This window comes from Diaporthe amygdali (assembly GCF_026229845.1).
Source record: "Diaporthe amygdali strain CAA958 chromosome Unknown NODE_11_length_1138210_cov_64_948100, whole genome shotgun sequence".
NCBI lineage: Eukaryota > Fungi > Ascomycota > Sordariomycetes > Diaporthales > Diaporthaceae > Diaporthe > Diaporthe amygdali.
In genome coordinates, this window is record NW_026517031.1 from 481,289 (window position 1) to 508,969 (window position 27,681).

General features: G+C 53.7%; 8 protein-coding genes across 8 annotated transcripts; 3 read left to right on the forward strand and 5 right to left on the reverse strand.

The window, feature by feature from the left end:
• Positions 1-4,322: 4,322 nt before the first annotated feature.
• J7T55_014424 (uncharacterized protein) lies at positions 4,323-4,839 on the reverse strand (the record flags this gene model as incomplete). Its single annotated transcript, XM_053142420.1, has 2 exons — positions 4,323-4,431; positions 4,586-4,839. 2 exons carry the CDS (start codon positions 4,837-4,839, stop codon positions 4,323-4,325), a joined length of 363 nt encoding a protein of 120 aa, XP_052994613.1.
• Positions 4,840-6,130: 1,291 nt separating this feature from the next.
• Positions 6,131-7,552, forward strand: J7T55_014425 (uncharacterized protein; the record flags this gene model as incomplete). Its single annotated transcript, XM_053142421.1, has 3 exons — positions 6,131-6,554; positions 6,612-6,788; positions 6,858-7,552. The coding sequence occupies 3 exons, from the start codon at positions 6,131-6,133 to the stop codon at positions 7,550-7,552; spliced, it is 1,296 nt and encodes a 431-aa protein (XP_052994614.1).
• A 774-nt stretch (positions 7,553-8,326) lies between these two features.
• J7T55_014426 (dolichyl-phosphate beta-glucosyltransferase) lies at positions 8,327-9,774 on the forward strand (the record flags this gene model as incomplete). The annotated part of the gene is made up of 2 exons (XM_053142422.1): positions 8,327-8,467; positions 8,629-9,774. 2 exons carry the CDS (start codon positions 8,327-8,329, stop codon positions 9,772-9,774), a joined length of 1,287 nt encoding a protein of 428 aa, XP_052994615.1.
• A 747-nt stretch (positions 9,775-10,521) lies between these two features.
• On the reverse strand, positions 10,522-12,021 carry J7T55_014427 (squalene monooxygenase; the record flags this gene model as incomplete). Its single annotated transcript, XM_053142423.1, has 1 exon — positions 10,522-12,021. One exon carries the CDS (start codon positions 12,019-12,021, stop codon positions 10,522-10,524), a length of 1,500 nt encoding a protein of 499 aa, XP_052994616.1.
• Positions 12,022-13,111: 1,090 nt separating this feature from the next.
• Positions 13,112-16,240, reverse strand: J7T55_014428 (uncharacterized protein; the record flags this gene model as incomplete). Its single annotated transcript, XM_053142424.1, has 1 exon — positions 13,112-16,240. The coding sequence occupies one exon, from the start codon at positions 16,238-16,240 to the stop codon at positions 13,112-13,114; it is 3,129 nt and encodes a 1,042-aa protein (XP_052994617.1).
• Positions 16,241-16,706: 466 nt separating this feature from the next.
• J7T55_014429 (solute carrier family 25 member 38) lies at positions 16,707-19,357 on the forward strand (the record flags this gene model as incomplete). The annotated part of the gene is made up of 6 exons (XM_053142425.1): positions 16,707-16,975; positions 17,065-17,348; positions 17,558-17,635; positions 18,008-18,180; positions 18,251-18,548; positions 18,615-19,357. 6 exons carry the CDS (start codon positions 16,707-16,709, stop codon positions 19,355-19,357), a joined length of 1,845 nt encoding a protein of 614 aa, XP_052994618.1.
• Positions 19,358-19,931: 574 nt separating this feature from the next.
• On the reverse strand, positions 19,932-20,996 carry J7T55_014430 (yip1 domain-containing protein; the record flags this gene model as incomplete). The annotated part of the gene is made up of 3 exons (XM_053142426.1): positions 19,932-20,181; positions 20,257-20,836; positions 20,921-20,996. 3 exons carry the CDS (start codon positions 20,994-20,996, stop codon positions 19,932-19,934), a joined length of 906 nt encoding a protein of 301 aa, XP_052994619.1.
• A 1,195-nt stretch (positions 20,997-22,191) lies between these two features.
• Positions 22,192-24,097, reverse strand: J7T55_014431 (uncharacterized protein; the record flags this gene model as incomplete). The annotated part of the gene is made up of 3 exons (XM_053142427.1): positions 22,192-23,597; positions 23,655-23,951; positions 24,070-24,097. 3 exons carry the CDS (start codon positions 24,095-24,097, stop codon positions 22,192-22,194), a joined length of 1,731 nt encoding a protein of 576 aa, XP_052994620.1.
• Positions 24,098-27,681: the final 3,584 nt, after the last annotated feature.

Here is a 27,681-nt window from a genome sequence, read left to right on the forward strand (position 1 = left end):
ACGTCACAAGAGTGTGGTCACACTGCAATCGTTGAATGTCAATGGAGCAAGATGCCATTAACTCACTGAACGCAAAGCCGGAGTTGATAATGAACCCATATTGTACCTTCCGTGGTCCCAACAACGGATAGGCAAGTAGCAGCCAGACACCGAATCATCTGTTCAAAGCCATGAGTCGAGGACAGACAAGAAAGCAGTGTACATACACCAGGAAGTAGCTCAGCATGCAAAGAGAATTAATTGAGGACAATCCTGAGCAGCAGCACCTCGAAATAAAAATCCACGTAATAACATCGCAATTTATAACGGCAGTTTACCCCTGTCAACCGGCACATGCGCACTCACAGAGTAAGCAAGAGACCCCGGCTAAAATAGCCGAGACCCGATGTCGTGCAGACGACACTTCAGGTGCAGTAGCTCCAGCTCTGCCGGTAAAGACATGCCTGACGGCCTGGTAGGCTTGGCCTGATTAAGACCTTCTAGCCAGCACGTTGTGTTTTGCACAACCCTGCTAACACGTACCTAAATGTCCAAGTTATTGCTCCGCATGCTAATAAGGTACTATCTTTTTTCTTTGCGCAATACATTCTCTATACCAATTTTTGAGATATAGAAACTTTCTTGGATCAACATACAGCAGGTCCTGTCGTGTACTTCTTACAGGATTCCTGGTCAGAAATTAGACTGCATCCTCAAAAGCTTGGTTGATCAAAGCTGAGATTGTCATCAAGGATTCAAAGCCCTGCGTCTTCACCAGCTCCACAGTGGGACCATCAGCCGGAACACTCAGCTTGACTTGAGGCTTGAATAATTTCCGCACAATATCCTCCAGAGCGGAGCAGAGAAGGAAAGACTCGAGCAAGAACGCGACTCTAGTGCTGGCATAGACTTGGTACCTACCTCTATAGTCACTTCTACTCCTTAGCTGCCAATGGATCTGAAGTGGTTGCAAGGTCAGACTTGTGACTGTGCTAAAGTGAAGGAGGGGTGAAACTAATGTGCACTTCCCCGAGCTGGGTAGGCCCCGGTTAAACTTGCCACAGTAGACACGGGCCTGTATCCAGGCACCAGGTCAGGGATGCTGCCGGCCACCGGGGTCCTGGGCCAGGTCGCACACTCAGATATATACGGCCTACAAGCGGGCCATGGTCCAGCAAAATTCCATCTTAAAGTGATTGCTTGTGAATGCAGTTCAATGTTAGAAATGGACGAGACCAATATCCGAACGAAGATTTTAACCCATCATTAACACATCACCTGTACCTCGAGAGATTTTCGGAATGATTCACTCTTTCCTCTAAAGCTGAACGAGCTGGTGCCAGACGTGTGCGACGGGTATATTCTGCTGCCTCGAGCTCCGAAAGTCCAATCTAGTCCACAGACGGGAGCGGAAAGCCACCACCTGTTGACATGCTTGATCGCCGTGCATTGACAAGAGGTTTGTGGTTTGTTCAAGAATTTGAAGATGGAGGAAGGTCTCTCTGGGGGAGACTGTCAACTGCGTGGGACCAGAATTGCGTAGCCATTAGTCGTACCATATTCAAACGTGGTTAGGGACATGGCCTGCAGCATGGCCCATTGTGCAGCCAATTTGCGGTGGAAGGACGTACAACAACATGTCTGTACTCATAACAGGGAAAAAGCTCATTAATACAGAATTTTGGTATGCGTTGTAGAACTTTCATTAGGATGGAATCAACTTGTATGAGGTACCAACTTAAGTTCTGATTCTACAGTACTTTATTATTAAACTGGATTTGTACTGACAACGTTTCATGCCTGAGGACCACGCTCTTGTGTTTCATATATCCAGAAGCTACTTAGGAAGAATTTAGAGGTGAACAGCTGGATAATTGAAGGGCTTAAATAGATTTTGAGCTACCAGGTGCCAGTCTAAGTCGCGGCAACTGCGCTTCGTGAAGCTATTCAATACCGAAGCATTATGAATGATTCTTACAGATACACGCGCGGGCCTTTCGATCACAGTGTAGTATACCCAGAAAATGCGAGGACAGGAAGGCTGACATCTTATTCTTCTGTATTTCATAATCTCAAAGTCCCCAGCGAAGGGCACCAATAACTATTCACAACGTGGGAATAGTAGCCGTAGAGTATAGACCTGATGAAAAATGGACAAAGCAACTATTGATATCTACCCATATCATGAGAGAATAGACTCGACTATGGTTGGAAAGCGGATTTGACAGGCGCATTTTCCACAGTGAAACACTGTTATGCCTGTGATCGGACCTGTAATTAACTCACTTGGTACTATTGCCTCTCGAGGACTAGCAGCTGTAATAGGAGGAATTCTTTGCGAAATAAAATTTAAACTGAAGGATACGCCCACAGGTTCTATGGGAGCTTCTTGCTTCCATATCGTAATAGCGTCGAGCCGCTGCACCTTCCAAGTCACCTTTACGGGATATCCTGACCGGCTGGATGATTGCATCAAGATGAGAGAAGAATGCTTGCATCACAAACCCACACGTGCAAGTAGACACTGACTTGCTCGCAGGCAGCGACTCCCCTCCGCTTAAGTTTTCTCCTCTGCTATCCCTTGTGACTGCTCAATGTCTTGATTCTGTGACAGCAAGAATCTCTTGATCAGCAATTAGCACGGGGAGCACTGCGACTCAATATGCATTGGATACACACTTTTGCGGGTATATGTCTTTCATTTCACATATCAAGCGTGTACAGGTATTCCTGTAGGCTTCTAGTGTTTTCATTCGCGTAAACAATGACTATAGAGCTCAAAATTAACCATGTATCGTCTTTCTCTTGATGCTCAGAGATCCTTCTATAGATAGCCACTCCCACTTTCCGTCATAAGATGTCTCAGGAGAGGGGATGGGGTCGGAACGTATCGCGGAGCTGGCAACACCACTTGCAGGACTAATAGACAGTTTTGGTAGATGATGAAAGGTGTCAATCAATACGTCCTCTGATTAGGTAGGTGTCCGGTAGCCACTGCACTTGCAGGAGAAACTGCTCGTCCATACATTTGATGACAACAGCAGGAAGGAAGACACGAAGCCGAGTTGAACCAGGCACAAGGAAGAAACGATCCCCATAGCTCTGGGTTTGTTTTTCCTTTGAACAATGTGCTTCGATCAGCTCCGCACCTCTTTTCAGATCCTTTCCTCTCTCATCTACAACCTACCAAACTAATCTCAACACCAAGGCCCAACATCACGAAGATTCCGTTGCACTCATTCGCCTCTTGATCATTTCTGTCCACGCTCAGTCACTTGACCCCTGCGCCCAGGTCTTTCATTTATCCTTCGTTCCGTCATGCTACCCTCTGCAGTCTTCAATGCACCACCGGACGGGTGCAGTCTATACACTCTTTTCTCCTGCCACAAGCCCAGGTGTCTTCATCTTCTGGTCCGTCAGCTTTTTGCAAAGCTCATCGCCACCTCAGTTCGTCTTCGTCTTAACATGACTTGCTTGTGCCTGCCATGCCCTTTGGGATCTGGTCCCGACGAAAGACCAGGCTTACGCCCGCAATCATCATTGGCGGCTCCAAATCTTGGAGTGAAAATATCAAGGCCAGTCCCCCAGCGTGATTAAATATTTACGACTTGCTTAGCGTGCGTTGCATTAGTGTGCGGAAAACATCCTTATATGATTCGGGGACTGGTTATCGGCAGCTTCGGCTGACCGATGGCACTACTAGCACCAATGGGACAGCTGGCTGCTGGTTGTCACGCCCACAACCATTCGGGCCTCAGTTCAAGCATCGGAACGCAGTAGGTATAAATCCCAGGCTCCATGTTTTCTCATCATTGGCCTTCATCATCGGCGGAACAACTAACAACGTCCCAGAAACAACCGCGCGCAAAGCATACACAAGGCGCAATCCAGCACAGTCTCTGCGCTTCGACCCTTCTTACGCCGACTGACACAACACTTGAATGCGACAGCTATTTCAGCTTGCTTGATGCTTCAACGACCTGCAAGCTGATCTTTCCACCAGTCGTATCCTGTCAGGTTATTCGAGGTTCGATGGATGGGCAAGATGTACTCAAGTCGACGTTCCGAACATAGACAATTGCCTCCGTGAGTTTTATACAATTGCACCCTCTACAGCCGATTCTCACTAACACAGACCGGTGTTATAACCAGGCCCGGGCGTTTGAAACATTACTGCGACTTCGCATGAGTCCGGATACCTCTTGGAGTAGGAAGCCAGAATCGAGGGCCATTCTGTTATGTGCATCTCCTTGAGACACTCATCGTGGCTTCGCAAGTTGGGTCGACAAGGCTGCCGGGGGCACAAGCTAGGTTGACCGTAACGACATTTTGGCCTGAAATGGTTATCGGAAGAAGTGTTCAGGATCTCGAGGAAAGACTTGCCTGATGTTCATGATTTCAGACTTGGGGAGGGGTATGTTGCCATGTACGTGTTTTGCTGTCGGTGGTTGACTAACGTGGATGTTTCGTGAAGAGCATGATGACACGGAATGGACGATGAACAAAGTAACCATCGGAACGTTTAAACAGGCACACAGAACAAGTGCTTTAAACCCATGATACCACAGTAATTATCATCGGAACTGCACGCGCACCTTCTGCATACCATCGTGATCGAAGCCCAGGAGCCAGCAGGCCACAAGCCTTCACCGTCCGCCGCCCTAGATCGCAGTAGCAACTGTCCGCCGGGGTTTGTCTTCTTCTCTGTGCCTTCTTGCGCACGGAACACCGTTCATATTGGATGTCGTGCAGGGACTTCGAAGAGGCGACCTGGCTCAGGCCTGGTATCCTTGTTGGCGAGAAAGATATTATGATGCTTTTCTTTGAGATGGCGAGTACTGTTGTTGCTGCAACTTTCATGGCGATCCGTGGGACTTAATGAAAAGGTTAAAACTGATGAGGGGCGAAATGGAAATTTATATGAATAGATTTAGTATCTTGTGAGTCACTCTGTAGTAGGAGGCTTGAAAAATATGCGCCATTCTTAGGCTATTTGACTAAGATTCGGGATCAGTGTTTCGCCAGATGCTTAGACTAAGGTACTCGTTCGCTTAAAAGCACCACCATGGTTGGCAAGCCTTCCAGAATGCTGGATCGCCTCAAGAAGGTGATGGGACGGCCTCTTAGATCTCGTGGTAGTGAGTCGCGTGATCCAGCTGGGCGGACACTAAGAATGGGGCGCAAAGAGACAACTATCGACCTTTGAGGTGTAAGGTGTATGCAGACAGGGCCTTGCACTGCAAGGCGCTTACGATAAGTTTATCTTGCCAGCCTCAGGATCAACATGACTACCTTCTGGCCACAGTCCAGCCGCGCGAGGGCTTTCTTTTTGAGTAGGCAACCCTTGGCGGTAGGTGGAGGAAATTAAGATGTACGTGAATAGTATGATCAATGTGATTCATAAACTTCAATATCTATATTGCGATAATATGTTCTATGTCGGGCATTGGGTTATTGTGCCATATTATTGTGCTTGTCTCATAAAACCCTTCGCCATTCGTAATACCGTTGCCTTTCTAGGTCCCACATTAACGAAGACGGAAACGAGTTATACTCCATCCCAGCCGGTCCCTTTCCGTTTCAGCAGAGCAGCGCGAGTTCATGATTAGAAACGGTGTGGCGAAGCCCTATGTAGGCGGAACCCTTTTGAGGGCTGCACCATGACCGAAGAAGACCTTGTCGGTCACCAATGTGGGTTCCCACGCAATGAGTTCTCTCAATGGTCAATCTCAAATTATTTGAGCCCGGATGATTTACTCCGTCAGTCCCTTTCTGTTCTTTCTTGAATGGGTCAGGCTAGCACCGATATCTGATGAGTCTTGTGACTTTTATGAGCCGCGAGTAGTGATCGATTCGGCGCCATGTCCACCCTAGACTTCCAAAGGCGTACATAACTCAAGTAGTATATCTTGCACTAGTACTTGGTCCTCTGAAATTATATTCACCAAGCCCTCCCACCCATGAAATGGAAAAAGAATTAAAATCCTCACCCGCAGGACTTCGTTCAGGTCCTGGGGTCCTTCGCAAATTCAGCTCTGCGGGTAAACAAATCGCACCCCGAACACCATTTCTACTTCCCTATTTGTGATCCCAAGCACTTGATCAATCTGATATTGAAACTTTTCGACCAAGAAATCGCCCACCTGTCAGTATGGTCCTTTTCTTCAAGGATGACCCAGCCAAGGCTCGCAGGACACAAGAGCGAGAAGAGCAACAGAAGAAGAAGACTGTGAAGCCGGCTCCCTACAACCACACTCCAACACATGCGTTATCCGATGCCCTGCTGAGCGTGCCCCATGCCTACAAGACCACAGACAAGGAGCGGCTCAAGGAAGCTCACAAACACCGGCTTGAGAAGGAAGCTTCTGCCTTCGCCGCTGGTGTTGATTGCAATGTCACCAACATACCGGCCAAATACTGGCAGGGCCAACCCCTTCCATCCGTTTTCAAAGCCCCATCTCAGGGCACCTTGGCCAAATCAGCTATTTCCAAGGCTTGGAAGGAAAAGATATTTGAAAGACCTTTGGTCTCAAGGCTAAAGAAGCAGCCCCAAGCACCAGTACCAGTAGATGAAGGTATGTCAAGTCTATACCTATGTGATGTTCAATAATCATTACTCACTGTGACACCAGGATATGCGTCTGGCCCGAGCCACGATAAACCCGGCGAGTCTCGTAATTACAGAACGAATACATCCACGAGCCCATGTTTTGAGCAGGGAACAGAAAGACAACACCAAGTTCAAGCCCTGAAAGGAGACGAAAAGGCTGAGTTGGAGCACCTGAGGAGAATAGTGCGAGAGCTTGAGAGTAAGCAGCAAGGTATGTGGGATGACCAAAGCTTCGCGGATCAGCCTTCGATGCTAAATGAAACAAAAGCACTGCACGACTCCTCCAACCCGCTCGTCGCCCAGGGACAAAACCCAGCGCCCGGGGCCAACGTCGGTGTGGAATCCGGCACTGGAAGTGGATCTGGCTCGTCCGATGCCGTCAGATGTCTGGAGTCGGATTTTTCCAACAAGAAAAAGAACGAGCCTACTCCTTCGACATCGATTTCGACCAGAGAGGGGACTGTCTTGACTGGAGTCGACCGCTACGACTGGGCCATCCACTGGGCGCCGGCGGAACAGAAAGCCAACCTCCCCGAGCCATGGAACCCTCCCGAGCCTCGAGATACAGCCCCCAAAAACGAGCCATGCTATGATTCTTTGGGTGAGTTGTCGAGCTGGTCAGACTCTTCCTCAACGGCCCGAAATTCGGATTACCTCCGCCGCCGAAGCAACGAGACGCCCAAGCCGTCTGAGCCCTCAATCCACAAGACCAGCGAGTCTATCGGAAGATCAAGACCGAGGAAAAGCAGGAGAAAGGCGACGTATGCGCCCTCAGACAGCGCCCTGTCTGAGTTCGACTTCGGCTTTGGTCCCGCTACCACGCCAGTGCGCCAGTTCCTCACGCCAAAGCCTGGCAGCTACTTGTCTGAGACCAGAAGGAGGGCCGACAAGGCTGCTGCCACCAAGTACTACCCATCTTCTGAAGATAGCGATCGGAGCGAGGAGACGTTGATTACATTCTAAGGCTGGCCCTCTGCACTGTCATATTGTACACACGAGAATTGTACATATGGACACATTTGTAGAGCATGGACGGTCTTGGACGTGTATCAATGGCAGATATGACCCCTGAAGCGTGTCTCTATGGAAAAAGGTAGCGAATTGTGAGAGTATTTGCCTTATTGGCCAGAGCAAACTCTCATTCCATCACTGGGCGTTGCTTGAGTTCTGCGACATCTGGATGGTGGATTCGATGTTTCTTAGGGGCGGAGGGGAGGAGGGTTGACAATTGTCGAATGTTCCTAGACCAGCGGAGAAAAGCACAGGTGAAGACTGAATGGTAACGAGTGAAGTCTATCTAAGTAGCACTTGGCAAGTATAGACAAGGGTTCACTGCCGCACCGAGACCTCCTCCACCCGTATGGGGTTCAATGGGTCACCTAAGCACCCCACACGGCCGATCGACAGGGACCACAGGGCGTGCAGCAAGTGAACGCCAGGGTGAGCTGCCCGCCGTCGCACACGCCCCAATGCCGTCGCCGCCGCGCAAGTGCCTCGTGGCCTCAACCCGGCCGGCACATCAAACTGCATCCGGGCGAGTTTATTTCCTCAACACCACGTCGCCCTCCGTCGCATACCTGTCTCACCTCTTCCCAGGCAATTGCAGCTGTGTACCCTCGTTCAATGGTCGTCCCTCGCCAGATGCACCTCCATTCCCGCCGCAATTGATTGCGGCTTGCCCTCCTTTCAGCATCAGCTTGTGGTCGTTGGTAGCTTTCTCTTTCACATGTCAGAAATATGGCGGACTTGTCTCCCCCTGCGCACCTGCTTGCCGGAGTAGAGCAGTTTGTGTGGTCCACTTACATGGTCGCAAGAGAGTTCCCGTTTACCATTCTCCCTCTAATTCTGGTCTCCTTCGTCAGCTTGGGCGTGTTCGCTGTAAGTTTAATTCCTCCAATTCCCCAACTCGCTCGACAGCGCCAGCAGCCCAGCGGGCAGGAGAAGCACACTGCCCAAGACTGCTTGTATCTGTTTAAGGGAAATGTTGGCTTGAAGTCAACATCCAAGGAGGAACATTGTGCTGACAATGCTTGTGCCAGTTCCTTGTCGTCCTTCACATCATCGCACCCAAGCCCCGTGCTCCGTTCCCCTCCGAAAAGACATACATCACGACCACTCCCGATGGCATCACCTCCCGACCTTTGCCATGCTGGTTCGACCGATGGGATGCTGAGCGCAAGCTGAGCGAGGCCGCTGCCTCTAGCAAGGATGCCTTTGACGTCCCGGACACTGGGTCAGTGGAGCCTGCAGAAGTCGAAGTGTCCGTCGTGATCCCAGCGTACAACGAGGAGAAGCGCATACTTCCCGCCCTGGAAGAGGCAATCGATTACCTTGACACCAGGTTTGGCCGGCCCACCAGCGAAGACAAGAAGAAGCGCGTCGGCAGCCCCCCTACAACGCCCCATCACCGACAGGTGTTCAGGAAAACCAGGCAGGACAACACCACGGGCGGGGAGGCGGCCGGCTACGAGATCATCATCGTCAACGACGGCAGCCGCGACAAGACAGTCGACGTCGCCCTCGACTTCAGCCGCAAGCACAACCTCCACGACATCCTGCGCGTGGTGAACCTGGAGAAGAACCGCGGCAAGGGCGGCGCGGTGACGCACGGGTTCCGGCACGTGCGGGGCCAGTACGTGGTGTTCGCGGACGCGGACGGGGCGTCCAAGTTCAGCGACCTGGGGCGGCTGGTGGAGGGGTGCGAGGACGTGGTGGACGCGAGCAACCGGGGCGTGGCGATCGGCAGCCGCGGGCACCTGGTGGGCAGCGACCAGGTGGTGCAGCGGTCGGCGCTGCGCAACTTCCTCATGAAGTCGTTCCACTTCGTGCTCATGATCCTGACCCCGCCCGCCACCTCGCGCATCCGCGACACCCAGTGCGGCTTCAAGCTCTTCTCGCGCGCCGCCCTGCCCCACATCGTCCCCTACATGCACATGGAGGGCTGGATCTTCGACATCGAGATGCTCATGCTCGCCGAGTCCGCCCCGCCCACGCCCGTCATCGCCAGCGACGGCTCTGTCATTGGGATGGTACCCGGGATACGTGTCGCCGAGGTTCCCATTGACTGGCATGAGGTCGAGGGTACTAAGATGAACATTATCAAGGACAGCATCGGCATGGCGCTGGGCATGGTCATCTTGCGAGGCAGCTGGATGTTTGGCGTGTACCGGCGACGCATCACTTGATTGATCTTCTATTTTATTTCATTTGATTTAACTTTTCCTTGTGCATGTTGCAAACATGCGTCTCGTATGGGCATCTTGCAATCATTAGCATTTGTAAACGGCGTATGGTGAACTTTGATACCTGGGTCGACCCTGTACGATAAAAGTACAACAGAAAGAATTATAGAGGCAGACAAGTTAAAAGAGACCATGTCCCAGATGCCAATAGCGCGAAGAGTTTGCAATTTGCTCCAGATTTGAGACAGAAGTTGCGTCTTCAGAATGGCAATATGTGAGCGCTATGAGCCATGTAAGACAGGCTGGAAACACCATGATCAGTTTCGAATAATCTCGCAATCTCGAGTCAAGCATAAGATTTCAAGTGAGTGGTGTAGCGTCATGGTCATTAAAATTAAGTAATCAAGATCTGTCTGTCCTGAGCGGATATGTACCCTCGAGACCAGGACCTAAATACGTACATCGAAACCGCCCAACTCCATGTCGTGAAGGGCGTTGAACAAACCAACCGCTAGCGCAAGATCGCGCTCTCGCTTTCTTCATCTTTTATCTAGATGTCTGCCCCCGCCCCCCCCCCCCCTTTTTTTTTTAAACAAGACTCATATGTCTTCCTCTTGTAGGATGCCCGCTTCAATGGTTGATTGCAATGACATAGCTCGCAGGCTCGCCTACTTTGATTCTATGCCTTTTCTTCGCGAAACGCACAAGGATCGCTCCAACATCACTCCAAGTACTTAGTTCATCCTGTATCTAAAGCGCCTCCCGGTACATGATAGGTAGGAAGACCACGCAAGCCTTCCAGAGGATCAGCACGGCGTCGAGCATGGCGATGGGGAACATGAGGAAGCCAAGCGGGCCGCCGCCCATGACATCGCGGGCGTTGAGCCAAATAGCGAGGAAGGCGACGGTGAAGAAGTGGCTGATGAGGACCCAGGGGCGGTGGATAAGGCCGCCGAGCAGGCCGGTGGGCTCTTCAGTCATGCCCCTCTGGAAGTAGGCGAAGCAGCCCAGGCGCAGGGCGCGCAACTGCCGGCTGTCGGCAGCGAACAGGCTGTACAGCGCCATCGCCAGCACGTTGATGATGGACGACAGGTTCTTGCGCTGCCAGTGGAACTGCTTCATCACACCGCGCACCGCCTCGCTGTCGGCCAGGTCGTGCACCCCCTCCAACAGCCCCGACAGCACCACCACGTCGTTGAACGCTACGGTCATGCCGCCGCCCGTCAACGGGTGCCGCATGTTCATCGCGTCGCCCAGCACCAGCACGCCCGGGTTCGATGACTGCTGCGACGGCGGCAGCCAGCTGTTGGGCATGCTCTTAGGGATCTTGCCGTCTGCCAGCGCGGCCTCGAAGCACGGGCGCAGCTCCTTGGCGAGGGTCGGCAGCACGACGTTGTTGATGTAGCCCCGCACGCCGCCGTTCTCGGGCGACGCGGCCGGCAGGTCGATGGGGACGTCAATCAGCGCGCGCGTCTCGTGGCTGCCGATGGCGTAGAGGAGCACGGGGAAGGTCTTGCCGATGACGACGTGGCCGTAGCCTGCGGGCTGGACGGGGCAGTCGATCAGCTCGAGGGCGTAGAACTTGGACTTGACCTCAGGCGTCTTGCCAATGTACTGCTTGCGGAACTTGGAGGCGTAGCCGTCGGCGATGATGGTCAGCTTGCCAAAGTAGCAGTCGGCCTTCTTCTCGCCGGTCGTAGGGTCTGTCGTCCTGCTCTCCACGCCCAAGACCTCGGGGCCGTGCTCGCCAATTATGGTGTTCTGGACGTCTGTCTCGAACACTGAGATGTTGGGGTGGCCAAGACAGCTCTTCCGCAGCTGCATTATAAACCGTCCATGGTGGAACCCCCTTCCCTCCGGCTTCTTGTATTCCTCGCCGGCCTTCTTCTTCTCCGCCAGCACGACCTCTCCCCGCTCGTCTGTCGCAGGGTATGGGAACACGACCTCGTCGCCGTGGAAAAGAATGTGGTATCCGTAGCAGGGCACCGCGTCGATGCCCTCGAGACAGTGCCCGAGCCCGAGCTTCCGTAGCGCCGCGCACCCGCCTGGCTGTAGCAGCTCGCCGACTATCCTATCCGGCTCGTGCATCCATCGCTCGAGGAGGATGACGCTCCGCCCCTGGTTGGCGAGAGCGAAAGCAACGGCGCAGCCGAAGACGCCGGCGCCAACAACCACGACGTCGGCCTCGTGGAAGCGTTGACGACGCTCCTTTTGCAGGGAGGCTGCTTCAACTTCAAGTGTTGTCGCCATGTGTGCAGTTTTGTATATTTGCTCGCGGAGAGTATCGGTGGAAGGATGCTTGGGTGACAGGCAATCAGTACCTCACAGCACGGATGGTCGCACGAGCTACCCGTCAGTCGGTGCAGAAATTGGGGCCGTAAAGGGTAAAGGGGCTTGGTTCCCAAGGATGTCCTTGCTGCAGGTACCGACTTGAAGTGGCGATACTGGTGTCAATGACGCCGGCCAGTTGCTGTGATGCTATGCAACGCTTGTTGAAAGACGCGAGGAAAGCTCTGACCCGGAGACCATGAGGACTGTGTGGCGGATGTAAGTACAAGAGAATTGATCAGATCCCAATCGCAGAAAGTGACCTGTCCGTTCCGTACTTGTCCTGACCGTTGGTCGATATGGTGATAATCACAAGCAAAAGTGGGAGAAGACGGCCGACGAGATCCACTGCCCACTGTCAGCGAGGGACGGGTGGCGCTGGTTCGGGTGCAATTGGGAGGCAGTGGGAGCCCGCCCCTGCAGCAAACGACCAGATTCGGCACCCTGGACCCCTGTGGAGGCGCTGTAAATTCTGCTCGATTGGCCCAAGAAGTCATGCCATGCGGCCATCGCCGTCTGTGATTGGCCAATGACAGTGGGTGGCACTTGACCGCCAAATTTCACATGTCGTCCGTTTTTGTTGGGCAAGTCGAGGCGTGTGGGCTCATGGCAGTGGGAGTCTTCCAGTCTGGACGAGGGGCGCGCAGGCTGGGTAATTGTAACTCGTCCTACTGGCCGAAAGGATCGTGAAAACCATACGATGCAAGGCTGAGAGCAGCCGACAGACGCTAGACCTTGAGTCGCGTCTTTTCGTTCCCCAAGGTCACTTGGACCCTTCAACTGTGTTGGATTAGTTCCGCTCTTAACTTCCTGGTCTAAGCAGACAGACTAGGCTAGTTAGTCAACGTTGTTTGAGCCCGGCAACGACGCGTGGAATTCAGAACTGAACATTCGGACTTTCGTGCTTGAGCACTCTCTATGTGTATAGTCGTGGAATCGGGTATGGCAGTATTGCATGTATATGTGTAGAATACAAGAGATTCGAGGTGATCCAAAGTGCATATACACTCCCTTAGAATCCCCCGCCAATCTCGTACTTGCGCTCCATCATCGTCTTCTCCATCTCATCCGCCTCTTCGGTCTGCTCCGACTCGAACATCTCGACGGCCAGAGCTCTTTCTCTCATCTCGGCCCGCCTCGCGGCGAGCTGCATCCTTTCGGCCTCCTCCTCTTGCCGTTGCTGTTCGTCGAACTCCCGCAGGAGCTCATCCCGCCTTCTGGCGAATTCGGGATCTACGCCCCCACTATCACCTCCTTCTGGGTCGTGGTCACTGCGAGCCCGTTGCTCGGCTTCTAGGGCCGCCTGCCTCATGATCTCCATAGTGTCTTTCTCTAGGTCCTTGCGCTCTTTGGCCAGCGCATACCGCACTCGCAAAACCATGTCCAGTGCTTTGTCTAGCACGTCAACGGCCTTCCGCACGTCGTTCGTCTGTATAGACTTGGCCAATAAGCCGCGCGAGTCTTTCAGCGCCCTGAGTACGGTCTTTTTATGGAAGAAGGGCTCCTGCCATGCCCCCGCGATGGCCCACTTCATTCCCTTGAGATCAGCCATGTGCGTAAAGGCCAACAGGAAGAGGGAGAAGGTCGGGCCATCCCAGGGATATGACACGCCCTTGCGTTCTAGACCCGACATGGCAAGCGACACTGCGCCCTGAAAGTGGCGCGCCCCCAAGCAGACATGCGCGGCGCGCGTGAAGGCTGCGGGTGGGAGACTGAGTCCGCTCGACTCAAATCGGCTAATCAGGCTCTGGACCTGACGCAAGAAGTCGTTCTTGTTTGATCGTTCCCCTCGAGAGACTTGTCGCAGTAGAGAGAAGAACACCGGCCCGATCGCCGTGCTGACATCGACCCCTCGTGCTTTTGCCGCAGTGATTATATCGTAAGCCGTCTGTGGGTTCCCTCGGTCAATTTTGAGCGCTGCCTTCACAGCCAATTGCACATGACCGCCATCGAGCGCAATTCCTCGGGCCAGTCCTGTCTTGTAAATTCCACAGACAGTCCTATACTGGCGTAGAGCCATGGCTTCCCTCATCTCAATCCGTACATCTTGCGAACTAGAGGATATTGTCACGGAAGATACGCCTCGGCTTTTGATGCCCAGAAGCGTGATGTTCCTGCGAAATGCCGACCTGGTGTGATGCCTCGCCCTCATCGCCGCAACGACCATAGTGTTTTCTGTCAAAGTGTCGACAAAGTTGCGGCTGAGAAGCTTCAATTTGCGATAGATAATCCTCAGCTCCTCAAAGCTGAAGTCCCATCTGCGCTTGCAATTGACGAGGATGGCATTACTGAAGGCTGCGTCGACTTCAAACCCGGCCAGGCTGCAGTAGTCAAGCCAATTAACAAAGAGCTCAACGTTGCGGATGGCGCCGTACTGGTTGGCGACCACATTGACCATGTACCGGCAGACTGGTACCTTCAAGTCGGTAATGTAGGCTTTCATGAACTCCTCAGTCTCACTGATCGTATGTGTTTTGATGAATTCTTTGAGGACAGGAACGAAGACGTCGTCGATGCGGTCTTTCACCTCCATTTTCTTGAAGTCGGCCAATACCCCGTTCCAGTCGCCAACCTTGGCCTTTGCCAACGCAAGTAGTCCTAGAATGCGAGCATCCTTACATGACGACGGCTTGATCTGTTGCAATCGGGCAAGGATGTCATCCACGGCTTGCCATTGTTCTGCCTCCACGGCGATTTGAAGCATGACGCGAAGCACGCCATCTGGAAAACGGACCAAACTGAGGCCCAGTCTGCCGCTGTGCATATTTCCAAATTCGTCAAATAAGGCTGTTGTCGCTTCAAAATCCCGTCCTCGTTTCCAGTGACAGTACAAGAGTTGAGTGGCCCATGTCGTGCGGACATGGCGATCCGTGGGGCAATTCTGCAGTAGATGTAGGAGCACCTTCGCTGGTTTCTGCTTGGCGGCAGCTTCCACTGCGTCTGTCACAAGATTGCCAATGCTATACCACGTCTCGCTAGAGGCCTGGGAAAGTTTGTGACGTGTCAAACTGAAGGTATTGACGACGCGATTGAAATCTTTCTTCTCGGAAAGACACGCCATGAAACGCCGGGTCACCAAAGCATCCGCATCCCCGCCGTAGAACTGGATACGCCAGAAGACATCTGCAGCCCGATCGCCCATGTCGAGATCGAATGCCAGTTGCATCAACTTTTCGGCATTTTGCTGCCAGTCGTGTGAGCGTGGGCTGATCGAAGTTTTGTCTTTGAAGCGTGGCATGAACAGAGTCAGGGCCCGACTGAGCTTCTGCTTTGCGGCAGAGCGGTCCTCGTCCTTAGTCTCGAGGGTCTCACTCTTGGTGATTGTTGCTTCTGTGGCCGCAGTAGTAGCCGATTCGACGAGGAGCTGTGGATTGAAGGCATAGTACTGAGCCCCGGACATGGGCCCAAGTTGAACAGTACAGTAAAGGATTTCCTCAGAGTGGTCCAACATGCCTGCTTCTTGGCATTTCTGGCAAAGTGGTGCAGCTGCCTCGACTAGCATTGTCTTGTCGAGATTTGTGAGACCGCTCCTCTGAACGGTCTTCTTCAGAATACCAACGGCAGCCTCGAGGCTTTGGGCATCGCCTAAGACGACCGCTTCCCTCATTCGCCTGACATTCTCATCAACGCCGAGGTTGGGAAGAGGACCGGTCTGGGTGTTGACTTGTGAGTGGGCGGGAATTGGCTGCGCTGATGCCGTCGATTTCGTGATCTGACTGAAAATATTTACATCGGGGCCAGGGTAGGAACGAGGCGAGCGGCGCGGACGACTTGTCTGTTCGCCTTGAGAGGTTGTTGGAGCGGGTTCCTCCCATTCATCTCCCGGATCGTCGCTAAGTGAGCTCGTCCAGCTCTTGTAGTCGCTCCATTTTGATTCCCTAAACGCAACGGACGAGAGCTCCTCTTCAAGACTATCCAGGGCGGAAAGGCGACCGTGCTCTTGATGGAGAGCAGACCTTGTCGCGTGATACTGCTTCACCACGCAGAGTTTCTCAGCATTTTCTATGGCGCTGCGGGCTTGGTTGATGCGACGGCGGCGGTCTTCGGTGACGAGGAGAAGTGTGCAGGAGGTGCCGGCGATCAGCCCGCGCAGAGCTGTCAGGGCTGCCTTCTTTGGCACACGAAGCAGCGAGGAGGACATGGCCTATCGATCGACATTTCGTCTCGGTTGTCGACTGGACAGCGCTGCGGTTGAAGGAGCAGTCAGCATGCCAACACAGACATTCGGACGGATTCGATGTGGACGAAGAGGGCCGAGTAGAGCAGCCTCGAGCCGCATTTGTCCGTGAAAGGTCGTCGGTTGTTTGGATGTTTAAAAGAAGTGGACTGACGCGAAGAATGGACCCACTAGGTCGTCGGTGACGGCTAGATTCAAATATTTTGCCGGCCGCAGGGGAGCTGCTGGCTGCTGGCCGTCGGTGCTTGGCGCAGCATGACGGCGGTGCCCTACTGCAGCAGGCCGTAGAACAGAGCCTTGCCCGAGACTCACCCAGATTTCTTGGACCATTAGAAACAATTCACATTTCCGCAACATAGATCACATTACCACACTGTGATCTATTATCTCCCTACTACCAATGTCAGCTTTTTAGCCTGCGCATCTTCCCATGGCCTTCGGTGCGGCATGGCCGTGGCTAAGAGCAAAAGTCGGCCCCTTCACGCGCGACACGGCCCGGTACCTCTTCATCTGCGCGGCCTGGTATCCAGTTTGCTACTTTGTCGAAAGCCATGTCGTGGGGACAACTAGGGTCCGAGGACCGTCTATGTACCCCTACCTGAACGAGAACTACAACGAGACGAAGTTCGGCTACGTTTGCCTGACCTGGAAGCTCTATGCCCAGCAGAATCTGCAAAGGGGCATGATCGTGACCTTCCAGTGAGTCCCATCCACATGCCTGGACGAACACCTCTACGCCCCAATTACGAGATGTGATGTCTGGGTGACTGACGCCAATTCCGACACAGTAATCCGATGAAGCCTGAGACGCTGACAGTCAAGCGCATTATTGGCCTCCCCGGCGACATGATTCACACAAAGGCACCCTTCCCAACCTCATATATCCGCGTGCCGCCGAATCACATCTGGGTGGAAGGAGACGGGACCAAGACATTGGACAGTAACACATACGGCCCGATTTCGATACGGCTGATCGAAGGACAGGTCACTCATATTCTATGGCCATTTCGCAAGGCCCAGAGGGTGAAGTGGTGGGAGCACAAGCTTACTGATCGTCTTGCTGCCACGCGGGGTTGAGATTAGTAGGGCTCAATTTTAGAGAGTGAGGATGGCTTCAGATCGACTCCCTCGACCCGCTATTTCGAGTACTCTGCGGCCAACGTGCCGCGGCATCGTAAAACGTGAAATTGTGGTGCGCAACAATGCAGTGCAGTGAGAAGACGTCCTGCGTGGAAGCTGAACAAGACCAATCCGTTATGACCGGCTGACCCGATGCTACAGTATTCGGAGACCTGTGGGGTTCGGCGCCGAGAGGCCGTATACCGCCCCTGGATATCGGTTTCGCTAGATGGCATTCCAGTATGGCCGAGAAGTGCTTTTGTTTTTGTAAATCAGTAGGCTACTTACCCAGTGGCCATATAGAGGGACAAAAACATGCTTGCAAAGAGCAGAGAGAGCAATGCTGAAAGATAGATGCAGGGGGCCTAGCTACTCCCTTTAAGTGCTGTGGTGCACAGGCCAAGTCGACAGTAGCAAGGTCGGCTCCGAAATATTGGGCGTGCCGGCCGTCACCAAGCTGTAAATTTTGACTGATCTCATCGAGTCCCGTTCGTTCCTCTGCACAAGCCCGCCAACACAGCACGCGACAACCCTCTTCCGGGCTTCCCGCCTCAACTGCGGCCTCTCAACCTCCCATCCCTTATCACAAATCCTCGATTGGGCGTTTTCCAGCCAGTGCCGGCACAGACACCCTCACGGCGCAAAGCTCCCCTGCCGCTGGTGCTCAACAAACATGCGGCGATAGCCCAGCCCTCGAAAGTCAGTTTCCGAAGCACATCGTATGCCGCTGTGGCATAATGGCCGACGAAATCGACGAATATGAGGGTCGTCAGCCCTACCTACATGTATGAACTGAACCGTCACTGCCATCGGTGGCCATTGGGAAGATGCTGATAAATCTGCCCTCTTTCCCAGTCCATGATCGCCGGTGGCCTCGGAGGAACCACTGGTGACATGCTCATGCACTCTCTTGACACAGTCAAAACGCGGCAGCAGGGCGACCCACACGTGCCTCCCAAATACACCTCCCTCGGCTCCTCCTACTACACCATTTTCCGGCAAGAAGGAATAAGAAGAGGACTGTATGGCGGCTGGTTTCCGGCGCTTCTGGGGTCTTTCCCCGGTACAGTAATGTTCTTTGGCACCTACGAGTTTTCAAAGCGCAACATGCTTGACTATGGCGTGCAGCCACACATTGCATATCTTACAGCTGGTACGGACAACTCGCTGGCCCAATTCTAGCAAAACCCGGGACAGCTCGTCTGACACTCTGACACAGGATTTCTTGGAGACCTCGGCGCCTCTGTTGTCTACGTGCCATCCGAAGTTCTCAAGACCCGACTACAGCTCCAGGGACGGTACCAGAACCCCCATTTCAACTCAGGGTACAACTATCGCGGCACGCTCGACGCGGCAAGGACAATCGTGCGCACTGAGGGCTTCTCTGCGCTCTTCTACGGGTACCAGGCGACGCTGTATCGAGACTTACCCTTCTCGGCGCTACAGTTTATGTTCTGGGAGCAGTTCAAGGACTGGGCACAGCAGTGGAAGGGGAGCAGGGAGATCGGCACGCCGCTGGAGTTCCTGACCGGCGCCTCAGCAGGCGGTCTCGCGGGCGCCATGACCTGCCCGCTCGATGTGGTCAAGACGCGCCTGCAGACCCAGGTCAACCCGGCGCAGGCTGCGAAGGCTGCGAGCGCAAGACAGGGTGCCACGGTGGATCCGCATATCTCGCGCGCAACAGACGGAACGAGGATAAAAGAGGCATCAAGACGGCTGATTTCCACTTCATCCCCATCAACGCATAGGCCCCGGCCTGGAGTCGCACCGCTAGACACTTCGTCCGTGTTTGTTGGTCTGAGGATGATATACAAGCACGAGGGCGTCGGTGGGTGGTTCAGGGGCGTCGGCCCGCGTGTCGTGTGGACCAGCATCCAGAGTGGGTGTATGTTGTTCTTGTACCAAATGATCCTGCGAAAACTCGACGTCTGGATGCCCGCCGAGCAAGAAACAGCAGTTTGATCGCATGATTACAGATTTTGGTTGTCTGGCGAAGATTTCGTGTCGAGAGGATTAGATACCCAGAGCACCTGACAAGACAGTCATGAGAGCATTGATCAGTTGTTGTATGAATACGGGACGACGGCTTGGCATCTAGACTGGGGGAAGGGCACATAAAAACAATGGCCGGCGTTTGGGGGAGGCATAGAATATCATCTATTGATATGTACATTTATGTTTGATGGAAAATAGAACCAGAATAGATCGGAGGGAGACAATAGCCTCCGCTCAAAAGAGAAAACATTCCACTTACTGGGCCTGTGACCGATGACATTCCTGTGAGCAAGGAAAATAACAAATCCAGTTGAGGTCCAAAGATGGCCTCTGAGATCTGCTTTCAGTAGCTCTTGTCATAATACCTGGATATCTAGAAATACAATCCTAACTCAACGACCAGAAAAGAAATCCGTTCATCCTGCCTGCGCCAGCTTCAATGCAATGGACCGTGAACCCCCGGTATGACCCGCCATCACTTTTCTCTAAGGACCCTGTCAGACTGTCTTGGCCCTCCTACTAGTATTCATAAGTCCCCCATCTAGCTGATGAAGCACAAGCAGCCGAGACCCAGGTAGAAGACGAATAGAGGGTATACTGCAAGCCCGACGCGGTTCTTCACAACCCCGCTGCCACCGAGAATGCTGACACCAGCCGCCATTGACCACGCCACGAGCACCAGGTAGACCGGAATCCGGGGAATTTGTGGCAGATGCAGCGCAGACAGCATGGCGGCGATGACGATCGGGAAGAGCGTGTAGCCGATGATGCAGACGCTCTGCGCAAAAGAGCTGTACCACCAGTGTCAGTCATCAATCATCGTCGTCCACAGACCACAAGAAAGCACAGGAAGGAGGAGAACTCACATGTTCCCACCCAACAGCTTGATCTGAAAGGTCACAACCGCCTCCCCAATCCACACCATGGCAAACACCCCGCTAAAGACCTCATCCCGCTGGTCGACGCCGGCGTTGAAGCTGAGCAGCATGCTGAGCAGCAGGCAGAAGATGAGGGGCCCCCAGAGGTCCCAGTCGCGCAGGCCGGGGGTCATGTTGTTCTGCAGCAGGGCCTCGGTGTCCATGACGCGGCCGGCCAGGCCGGCCAGCTCCTCGCGGGCGCCCGAGATGCCCGCGCCGCGCAGGTTGGCGTAGGCGCCGCGCAGGCCCTCGGACGACTCGAACATGGTGCCGCCCAGCAGGTACCGCGGCCACAGCACCTCGCGCATCTTGCTCCACACCGCCAGCAGGTCCCGCCGCAGCGTGTCCCACACGCTCTCGTCGATCGTGCTCTGCTCTGCCCGCCGGTCCTCCCCGCCTATGCGCGACGTCAGGTAGTCCTGGTTCAGCGGCTGCTGCGATGACGAGGACGATGACTGCCCGATGTTGCCTGTCAGTGGGGCGCGCGAGGAGGATGGCTGGAGGGGGTCGTCGAAGTCGTTGAGGTCGGCTGTGGCCGCGGGCGCGGGACGTTAGCCGGGGCGCTTGGTATAGATTCATGGCTCGGAAGAGGGGTAGGGGGGAAGGGGCTCACCATCATCGGGATCTATCATGTCGTCGTCCTCGAGGGACGGTTGTTGGTAGTTGTCTCTCCGGCTTGTCGAAGCCATTTTGTGTGGGGTTTGCGCTGCACTTTGGAAGGCGTTCTGAGGGTTGGGTTTGTTTGACGAAGAGTTTACTCTTGCTCTTGCCCGAGGATTGCGCCTATGAAAAGTAGAGGGTGGAAATGGTATATGTAAGTCGGGTCGGCTGGTCCTGTAATTGTTCGAGGTTGACGAGGGCTGCGACAGCTCTGCTGTTAGTTGTCCTGAAGCTTGGAGTTACGCAGCCCAGCTCCCATAGCTAGGTACCCCTGATCAGACACATCTGCCAATTAGAACGTGAGTTGCCAGGTACGTACCTTGCTCGTTGCACCTAAACTTGAGCATGAAGATGAATCCCTTGGTGGCATTTATTATGCAGTCCTTTATCAGGAATTGACTTCCATTACTTTGGTGCATTCCCTAAGCAATCAAGGTTTTATGCCAGCTGGATCATATCGCTTAACCAAGTACTGCGATCAAGCTGTCAAAATGATGCACTACTAGATACTATCGTACAATAGTCCAGTGCACCACATCTTTGTTGCCATGGCACAATTATATCACCTGGTGCAGGTGGACCCCAGCCCCTCCCTCCTTTCTTCTTTATAATTATCAAATTGACTTCCCTCGCGCTTGTTGAGGGCAAGACAATTATTATGACAGAAGTGGTCTAATTGAACAGACAGATCAAAGCCGCTGTGCGCATAAATCTCCAGAACAACGGCTTACAGACAAATAAAGGTATCAATCAAGATTCAAATCAGCATACACTCGTGGGGTATCTCAGAAGTACAATCAATGCCCAGCAAACGCTCCTGAGACCAACGCTTAAAGTCTCAATACTCCCGGCCGGTCAACCTCTAATAAGGTGACATCATGTATGCTTGTTCAAATGCCTTGACCCTCATACCCAATAACACGCGCTAAGCAGTCCAACAAAGTGCTGTATCTGCCATGTCCCTGATAATGTTGCGGTCAAGAAGGAAAATCAGAAAGAAAACCGGTGCGCCTCCCATCAATATTCATCCCAGGCAGTCCAGCTCCACCTACCTGATTACCTTCGTGGAGAAAGGCTTTCTTGAGTGTCAAGATTTGACCCTGTTGAAAGTTCGTGATAGATGTTCTTCCAAAATTCTGAGAATTCGCAATTTGGCAAACCTATGTAATGTGATCGTCATAGTGTGAAGGTCGTGGCTATCGTCACATTCCTCAATGCTCGCTGTTAAGACAGGTCGTGAGGCGTCCCAGGCTGACTGGAAGCTTGCGTGTGACCGGCGGACGGGCCAGAGGAAGGTACATGCGGTTCAGAAGACCTCGACTGCGTCCCCGATGCTGACGCAAAGCTGTAGTACATCGGGCTGTGCATCTGTTGCTGCAGCTCGCGCTGTCGGTGCGTCCCCGAGCTAACGGAGGATCCAAAGGGGCTCTGCTGGGCCACCATCGCCGCCCACTTGGCAGCAGCTTGGTTCTCCGGGGGCTGGTATGGGGAGCCAGTTGCAGAAGGATCCCATACCGGCAGCCCATCAGGAGGCACCGCCTCATCCATGGGGTTCCCATGAGAAAACGCGTGGAGGTTGCCGTTGATCCCGCATAAGCCCCAAGCGAAGACACCCACTTCACGGATGGAGTGCATCAATTGATCATTGGGCGGTCCTCCGGCAGCCCTGACGTGGTCCTGGAGAGGCATATACTGTGGCATCAGCGGTGGGCGGAAGGTATAGAGCATCTCAGGCGGAACGAATGGGCGCACTGGCTGCGGTGCCCACGGTGCAGCGAAGAGGCCATTCTCGAAGTCCCAAGGCAGGGCGAGAGGAGGATGGGCGGGCGGGATAGCCGGTCGAGCCCTCCTTAGCACCACGACGAGACCATCTGAGGTGCAGGAGACAACAGCTTCAAGCTCAACTGCGGGCAACGGCTGCTGAGGGCCGCGTCGCCTCTGCTGCCTTCGACCTGGCCGTCGACGCTGAACAGCATTGCCGGCTGAAGCACGTTGGCTGCTGAGGCCTTGCTGAGGGTTTCCAGATCGTGAACTCGAGGCGGCATTTCCAGCCGGCTCGTGCACAGAACTGCTGCTTGCTGAAGGCACCGAGTCCATAGATTCATCTTCTTCCTCTTGTTTGATGCCTCCGCGGACAGTGGTATCGTCCTCGTCAAGAGCCATGTGACTGTCCAACTCGGCACCGCCGCCCTCGGAGTCACTGGTACTGCTGTGCCGGTCTTCGTCATCCATTGGATGGTCTTCGCCGTCGGCTTCGTCATTTCCATCTTCAAAATCTTCTGCTTCTCTGGGATCACGCGACCAGAAACGCAGATAAGCGATGGAGTCGTTAGCCTTTGCGCCTTCAAGGCACTTGACTGCATCCGGCAGGCACCTCTCTTGGATACATCGGTAGAAGCTCTTGTCCTTGACTTGATCAGGAGTGAGCCCGAGAACAGAGGCCACAGCATTGGTGGAGAACATGATTGACAAATTCCTGGTGAATCGATTCAGGATGAGCGCCGCTCGAGGTTCGCGCTCCACAGGCGGCATCTTGAATTTGGGCGAGAGGTGTTCCAGCATGTGGTAACGCGGGTCCCTAGGAGATGACGAGAATATTCTTCGAATCTGAGCTCCCTCGATCGCCCGTCCTGCAAGCTATGTTAGCCCAATAACGGGTGAGGCTCTAGGTTAACCAAGTTACCTACTTTCGCTTTTCTGATCTCGACGGTAAATGCTGGTGCATGCCACCAGCACATCATGGACAACTGTGAAACAGCATTCACAGCTGGCCCACTGGCCGTCCCTCGTCACCAATCTGGCATAGTGAAGACTGGCAGCCTTGTCGAGCAGGATGCCCCGGCTGTGGATGGATCGCGCAAATGGGACTTCGTCAGGGTGGAAGTAGCTGAAGACTGATCTTCCATGTACCTCCTCGGGCCGCCAGCCCAGTATATCGGTGATGGAATCCGAGGCAAAGAGTATGTTGCAGTCGGGGGTGAGGTCTAGCATGAGATCGTCAGTCTAGACTGCCTACTGGAGATATACCCCCATTGAGCGGGGGCTGTCGCAAGGGTGACAAGACTTCGGCGACATGATGGCTTGAAATGGTGGCAGACTTACTGTGAATGGTCATGAAAGTATGCTCCATTGAGACTAATATCTCGGCCTACCGTGCCCGGTAGCTGCCTTCTGTTTCTTTTGAGCTGGGCTAATATGGCCTCTCCATATGCCTATGTCGAGGCGAGATGGGATGAGATGAGAGCTTGTTGATGAGCTAGCTCTCGAAAGGGCGCCAGTTGAGACACGGGCGTTTTAGTCTATTCGAGTGTTTCCCCAAGCCTGGATGATCCCGGGAGGATGCGGCGCAACCGTTGCAGTGGGGAGGCCGGAACACACAATACGTCGAAACCTGGGGATATTGAAAAAGGGTTGACCGGCGCCGTTGGTGACACACGGGGATGGCTTGGTGCTATGTCTCGTACTTGTCATGCAACGGGGCGGCGATCTGTCTGCTCGCTAAACGAGTGCTTGTAGGACACAGATGCCGTCGGGGAGCACGTCAAGTCTCACTGGCTCTGATAAACCGGGAGTGTTGTGTGGGGTTTGGGGACGGCAGTCTGCGAGACTCTCTGGCGAGGACGTGTGTACCGATGCCTTTGATCTGTCAAACCACTTGCATGGGATACAGCCGACAAGGTTGCAATGCCAACAGTATCTTATGGGTTGGATGCAGAGCTACGGAGGCAGGACCGAATGCTTTGTTGACAGAAGGTTGAGGAAGCACAGAGCCAGTTGATAGATCTTGGGAAGGCTCTGAACTTTCAAAGTAGGGTATGGCTTGTCCTTGACGACCTGCTTAGATGCCCAAAGGCTGTTTCGAAGTCAGGATGACAAGCAATGCGTGAGTGAATTGGACTGCGAAGGGCGGAACGAGGGATGATATTTGTCTTCGAACAGAGGTGAGCCCAGAATGGCTGCTAGCTGAGTGCTTCGTTTGAGCGTTTGCATGGGTCGGACCGAGACGGGAGGGAGTGGTTCTAGCTCTCTTGTTCAGGGAAGATGCTTGAAAATTCTGTAGGGCGGGATGAGCAACATGTCATCGTGGCGTTTGGCGGGAAGAGGACTTGACGCGGTTTATATGTCTCAGCAAGCAATTCCGTCACCTCACAACAAAGATCCATCAGTGCCAACATTGATTGCGTTGCTCTTTGAGCCCTGGACCCTGTTGTTGACGAGTTGACAGGGGGAGCTTCTCCAGACGATGGAGGCGGGTCGCCAGATGCAGCCGTACTAGCCCGGGAAGCCACCCAGCAATTTCTGGGCGTGGAGACAAGCTCCCGTGCAGCTGGCGTAGCACCCCTGACCCGTCTCCTCCCCGTGGAACCGACGCAAGTGCCATACGGATCCCACCTCGCTGGTTATGTACGTACCGCGGGCTGGGGTGTTCTGTTCCATCTCCTTGGAGGTGCGTACCACATCTGTGATCGCGGCAGCCGCTACGTACAGCATTAGCAGGACCATTTGCGGTGGGTATGGGTCATCGAGGACGAGCTGCCTTGGAGCCGTGACCGGTTCCTGAAGAAGCAGAACCGGCAGAAAAACTGACAGGGTGCCCAGGATTGATCCGCGGTGGTCTCCTTCAAGCGGCCGCGAAACAAACGCTCTGGACCCCTGAGCTGAGCGGCAGCCAAACTCTCGGAAGAGAGAGAGACCGGAGCAACAGGAAGTTAGCTTCAACTTTAATTCGATGACACTTGAATTGAGTTCCAACACTGATCTCCTGTCAGGGGCCGCTCTCCATATGCCAGATGAAGAAGCGTTGCCGGAGGTCTGTCGCAATTCGCAATCATTGTTTGACGAGACCAGATCTCGACTCAAGCGCCAACAAATCGAGTAACAAGAGGCTCGTCGAGGACCATCGGGGTATTCGTTGCACAGATTTGTAGACGTCCACGGAGCGAGAGCAAGATTCTGCACAATGTACCATAGTACTGGATGTCCTGTACGTACCGGCGTTTTTCAAGGGCAAACGTCAAGTACATCATCGACAGGGCTTTGGCTGGAAACCTGGGCCTAGCTCTACAGCGTGGGGCGCGCTGAGTATGAATGTAACAGCAGTGGCTCGACTGACAAGTCAACGCTGCTTCGAGGCAATAATCATTTGGCGAATATCAGAATGTGAAAAGAGACACAGGTAGGGCTCTGTTTGATAGAATGTGGGCACCTTACTTCGACAAGAAAGGTAGAGCTTGCGACAGGCTGACAGGGAGGTTTTGTCGCATGGAGCCCACGGCGGTGATAGCTATCTTGGGCAGCTTGGCAGCCCACATTCTCCATTGAAATGGGGACGAGGCAGCTGTCGAGGCTCGAAGACAGGGGATTAATACCGTAGGTTCCGATGATCGACGACTAGGATTATCGCCTGCCCAAGCTCACTCTCGGGTAGGAGGGCTAGACTGCTGTCAAGTTTCATCAGTGAGTGTAGTCCGCATCCTTCGTGGACCTTGTCAAGTCTTGTCAAGTCGGAGCCGCCCGAGCCTTGTCAGCCGCATACTCTAAGGCAACTAACAAGTTCGAGCACCATCATACGCAGTGTGCAGCATTGCGGGTAGATTTAATAATAGGTCATTCCGTCATCACGCATACCACCCCGAGCCTGTGTAGAGGCCGAGGCCATCACGGAGCCGGCGTTGCAAATATGGCGATCGAGGCATAGACCCAGATAGACCCAGACCGAGTGTGAGGCTGCAAGTCTCGAGGATCGTGATTGTGGCGGAGATGAAAGGCCATCGGTTCAACAATCATCAGCCTCGCGCAAGGTTGTACGTCAGGACAGTGACATATCATTTGAGTAGGGGGTTGCCGGGGCGTATGCCAGATGGTCGAGAAAGACTGAGCTCCTGCGCATCGGAGGCTCGTTATTCGTTCAACGTCCAGCAATCCCTGACCGGCCCCTGAGGGATCGGCCTCCAGCCACAATGTGGGACGACGTCTTTATAAACTGTTGCAACCTTCTCGGCTTCTGAGATATGACAGCTGTGTAAGCGAGCAAAAACTCTTCCTCGATGCCACAGATCGCGAAACCTGCCGCCGTATCCCTTCATCGCCTCACGAGAATGACGAGAATTCCTACATTTGGGGATTTAGAAGGAGGACCTAAGGTCAGGGTTGTGATGCAATGGTTGCGTAGGAATTGCGCGTCTCCAGGCGTTGAGCGACCGGAACGTGCAGCTGTCAAGCCACCCATGCAGCGTTCGTGCTTATGCTTAGATGGCGATGTCTAGGCCCGGAGATCTGCAGAGCGAGAGCAGCACGTGTGGCAGGCTAGGCTCGCCTGGCTCTCGCTCAGCCGTTGCGATACCGTTGTCAACAACGTGCCAGCTTCTTTTGACGCTCGCGATATCAGCCTTGCCTTACTGCCAGAACTGCCTGGGTGCAGCATACGCAGCACCTCAATCTTGACTGGATCAGCGCGACCCAGCTCTCATGGCAAGCTCCGTATCAACCTGCCACGTGGAGTTGGGACCGAAACCTGCCATAAGCACCAGTCAGGCAGCAAATTCCCGCGTATTTTATAATCTTCAGGAGAATGCGCTGTAGTGTTTCTGTATGGCGGTAATGTGTTGCCGGGAAAGCCAGGAACACCAAGATGACACGAGGTGTGCCAGAGGTCCCGGTCGTCCTGCAGGGCTCTCGCCAGGAATAGTACATGGTTTACGCAGTAGTAGCGTT